The sequence below is a fragment of the Rhincodon typus genome, unplaced genomic scaffold (genome assembly GCF_021869965.1).
Source record: "Rhincodon typus isolate 14 unplaced genomic scaffold, sRhiTyp1.1 hic_rhity00012842, whole genome shotgun sequence".
In the NCBI taxonomy this organism is placed as follows: domain Eukaryota; kingdom Metazoa; phylum Chordata; class Chondrichthyes; order Orectolobiformes; family Rhincodontidae; genus Rhincodon; species Rhincodon typus.
The window spans coordinates 212-4,912 of record NW_025978480.1 but is presented as its reverse complement, the minus strand read 5'-3'; the positions used below and the strand labels follow the sequence as shown (position 1 = coordinate 4,912).

Genomic DNA, 4,701 nt, shown 5'->3' with positions numbered 1-4,701 from the left:
GGTAGCAATCCTGAGATTACTCCCTCTGAGGTCCTACTTTCTAACTTGGCTCCTAACTCCCTAAATTCTGCTTGTAGGACCTCATCCCGTTTATTACCTATATCATTGGTGCCTCTATGCACCACGACAGCTGGCTGTTCACCCTTCCCCTTCAGAATGTCCTGCAGTTGATCTGAGACATCCCTGACCCGTGCACCTGTGGTCTCGTTTTCAACCACAGAACCGCCTATCTACTCCCCTTACAATTGAATCCCCTATGACTATAGCCCTTCCACTCTTTTTCCTGCCCTTCTGTACAGCAGAGCCAGCCATGGTGCCATGAACCTGGCTACTGCTGCCTTCTGGGCAGCACTGGGAACCACTGGGTTTGAGCGCAGGACTTCCACTGGTTTTGACACAATGGAGATGCTGTTTGTTACAGCTCAGAGTGAACCCCTCCCTATGTATCAGCAGTTTTAACAGGCTTGAAAATGGATAAATCCAGATGGCCCAAATGAAATATGTCTAAGATTAGTGTGGGAGGCAAAGGAAGGATTGCAGGAGCTGTGACATTAATTTTCAAACCCACTCTGGCCACAGGAGGGGTGACAGAAGACAGAGGGACAGCTAATTAATCAAGAAATGGTAGGGATTGAAGAAAAAACACTCATAGGAGCTTATGGGTATCTGGAACTCACTGCCTGAAAGAATGGGAGAAGTGGGAATCCTTAAGACACTTAAGAACTATTTATGTGAAAACTTGGAACACCAAATAAAAGGTGAAGAGCCAAGAGCTGGAAAGTGTGATTAGCATAGATAGATACTTGATGACTAGCATGGACACAATGGGCCAAAGAGCCTCTTCATATGCTATAAAAACTCTATGACTCTATACACAATGGTTAAAGGTATTTGTAAATGTGATATAAAGCCAGTTTTGTTGTGTGGTTCCTTGTAGATGTTGCATACTATAGCTCGAGCCAGCTGAGTTCAATAGAATGATTACAGCTCAGAAAGAGGCCATTCTTCCTGCTGTGTCAGGCAGGCTAGCTGCAACATCTTGTTTCCAGCTTTCCCTGTCCTCTATCCAGAGAAGATATTTTCTAATCAACCTGTTCAAAGATGTTATTACACACCTCTGGAGCAGGTGGGACTTGAACCCAGGCCTCCCATTCCAGAGATAGGGCGTTACCACTGCCACACAAAAGCCACTTGCTATCTACAATATTTTTCCAATCAGCCTGTTCAGAGTTGTTACTTCACATCTATGGAGTAGGTGGGACTTGAACCTGGGTCTCTTGGTCCAGGGGTAGGGACACTACCGCTGCTCTACAAAAGGGCCCTGTTCTTCCCCACTGTACTCATCTAAAGTTGTTTTAAACTTTTAAAAAATTTAACCTATTTTTCTAACCAACCTGATCAGTGATGTTATCACACACCTCTGGAGTAGGTGGGACTTGAACTTGGATACAATCACAAGACAGCCCTGCAAGAGAGATAGAGGTGTAGCTAGGAGCTAGTTCCGTTAGCTGGAAGCAGGTTGCAATTCAGAAGGAACAGATCCAAACCTATCAGAAGGGCTGTTTAAATTGGACAGTCTCCAGGCCATCAGAGCTGCAAAGAAGTCTTTACGTACAGCCCTCAGCTTCTTTTTAAGAGAGATGGAGAGAATCACATCTGGGAGTGTTCCGAAAATCACTGTAAGGAAGTGCTTGTAATCTCATCAGTTCAGTAAGAAATTAAAGAATGGGGAGGTGATGGCCTCGTGGTATTATCGCCGGGCTGTTAATGCAGAGACCCACATAATGTTCTGGGGACCTGGGCGTTCAAATCCCACCACGGCAGATGGTGGAATTTGAATTCAATAAAATATCTGGAATTAAGAATCTAATGATGACCATGAACCCATTGTCAATTTTTGGAAAAACCCACCTGGTTCACTAATGTCCTTTAGGGAAGGAAACTGCCAGCCTTACCTGTACAAGTGACTCCAGACCCACAGCAATGTGGTTGACTCTTAGCTGCCTCTGGGCAATTAGGGATGGGCAATAAATGATGCTTGGCCAGCGATGCCCTCATCCCACGAATGAGCAAAGGAAAAAGCAGTTTAAAAAAACACACATTGACTCCTTGACTTGGGCCTTACCATCAGAAAATATCTTGTCTGGTAGGTAAGCACCCTGTGACTCTCCAGCTCACCTGAATGAGGAATCAGCACATGTCATCAGTGCTTACTGTCCTACAAACAAGACCAAGGAGGAATTCTACACAAACCCTGGCAAGAGGCAGAGACCAGCTGACCATCAGAAAGAGAGGTGGGGAGGGATGGGCAATAAACGCTGCCTGGCCAGCGACACCCTCATCTTGTGAATGAATAAAGAAAAAAAATAAAGAAGTGATATTTCACTGGGGTTGACTGTTTGTAAAGGATATTACTTGGAAAATGGCCTGTCTTTATTTTTGTTGTTTAGATTAACTTTTTCCAAATTGTCTTTTACAGCTTTGAATTTACTTTTTGTGCAATAGACTTTGATGTTCTTTTGTTAAAAATACATTTTTAGCCTCAGGTGAAAATGTTCACCATGGTAACCAAATTGTAAAAATAAAACATATGGTCTGTCAATCCAGGTCTAACTCTGGAACCTGAATTCCAATATTACCATTGGCTGAAGTTATAGCAATGTCACCTTTAGTTCTTTTCCCAATGTCTTCCAATTGGAGTCATCTGGTTTTTGATCCATCTGCCAATTGGAACAGTTTTTTCTGTGCACTGTTTCCAGGACTTTCCTGATTTTGTTATTTTTCTGAACAGGTCAAGAAACTTGCCAGTGGACTCGCATCAAGGCAAAGCCTTGAGGAGCCTTCACCCGCTTTGAATTCTTCGCCGGCAGCATTATCCCTGCGGAGAGGGGAAGCGCCAATCCATTTAGGAAAGAAGATGTCAGCAAAAACATCTTTACTGCAGTGGGTTCAGGAAAAAACCGAGTAAGGAGCTCAGGGTTAAAGATTGTTGTTCAATCCCCACATGGAGTTACAGTCATATGGAGGAATGCCATTCGCCCCTCATACCTGCTCTGACCCTTTGAAAAAGTTATTGATTTAGTCCCAATCCCCAATCCCATCCTGAAGATGTGTAATACCCAAAATGTTGACAGCTCCTTTCCTCCAGATGCTGCCTGGCTTGCTGTGTTCTTCCAGCCTCCTGTTCGCCTACCTGTTTCTCTCCAGCCCTGTAAATATTCCCCTTTCAAATATATAGTGTGTTTGATACAAAAATGGCTGATACTCTGTTTCAGGGCCCTGGGATTCACTATTCAAGATTTCAGCACAAGTTGGAGAAATGGCTTGCCTTTTGTTGCCATTATTAATGCTCTCCGACCCGGCCTGCTGGACCTGCAAGAGCTCAAGCAGGGGTCGGACATGGAGAATCTGGAAATAGTTTTCAAAGTTGCAGAGCAGGAGCTGAAAATCCCCAGACTACTGGAAGCAAAGGGTGAGAGCTGTCAGATAGAGGAGTCAGGGCCAACTGCTGTGAGGCAGGGAGGAAAAGAAGGAAAAAAGAATAGAAGAGAGGAAACTAGTTAGGTTTTGGGCAAGTTACACATAGAATAATGGAAAGCCAAGACTGGAATTTAATCAAGGGTTTGGAGGGTTATATATAGAATAATAGATACCCATGAGTGTGTCCTGGACACTGAGGTAATTGAGAGGTTTGGGGGTTTATATAATTCAGAGTTTCAGGAGTTTATATTGATTTTATCTCATCAATTATGAATACAATTGAAGTTTATTATGTTTATATAATTGCTGGGTTTGGAGGATTACACCATGAGGGACTTGGGTGAGGGTTTAGGGTTTTATATAATCAAGTGTTTCTTCAGTTTATCTGATCCAGAGTTGTAGGTTTATATAATCAAGGGGTTGACTATTTACATGTTGAAGGGGTTGGACATTTATATAATGAGGGACTTGGGAGTTTATAAAATGAAGGGTTTGGAAGTTTATATAATGAAGGGATTGAGAGTTTATATAAGGAAGGGATTTTGGGTTTATGTAATGAAGCATTTGGGGGTTTACATGACAGGTGGTTTGAGGTTTGTATAACGAAGATATTTGGGTTGATATAAAGAAGAAATTATGGGATTATATGATGAAGGGTTTTGTGGTTTATATAAGGAAGGGATTGTGGGTTTATAGAAGGAAAGATTTGGGTGTTAATATAATTATTACTTTGACAGGGCTGTTTTCTTTCCTCAGATGTTGCTGTTAGCAATCCTGATGAGAAATCAATAATAACCTACGTCTCACAATTCCTGCAGTATTCTAAGGAGCATGCAGAAGCCGAGGAAGCAGTGAGTCAGACAGAGTCTCCATGTTTGGTAACCAGATAATCATTTTTCCCATTGTCTCTGCGATGGGTTTCAGATCCCGGTATTCTTACTGCACATTTCCGATTGTCTCCTTGGGCATTCTTGGTCTTTTTCCTGGTTTCCTGTCTTAGAGACTGCAGGTATATAAACTACGGCTCCAGAAATCCTGGAGGCTGGTCCAGGAAAATGTGGAAGAATCTCGTCAGGTCTTGGAGAGAGAAGGAGAGTTAATGTTTTGAATTCAATATGGTGTTCTTTGGAACATTGTCCCTAGCCTGGGAATCCAGAGCCTAGTACCAGGAATCCAGAGTTGGGAGCGGGAATCCAGAAGGCTTTATGTGCAGTAATCAAG

At 42.8% G+C, this 4,701-nt stretch overlaps 1 protein-coding gene across 1 annotated transcript; it reads left to right on the top strand.

Annotated features, from left to right (window-relative positions):
• Window positions 1–2,791: 2,791 nt before the first annotated feature.
• On the top strand, window positions 2,792–4,358 carry LOC109914092 (spectrin beta chain, non-erythrocytic 2-like; the record flags this gene model as incomplete). The annotated part of the gene is made up of 3 exons (XM_048594677.1): window positions 2,792–2,964; window positions 3,276–3,472; window positions 4,237–4,358. Coding segments are annotated over 3 exons (492 nt in total), but the record flags the coding sequence as incomplete, so codon positions are not given.
• Between the last annotated feature and the right edge of the window lie 343 nt (window positions 4,359–4,701).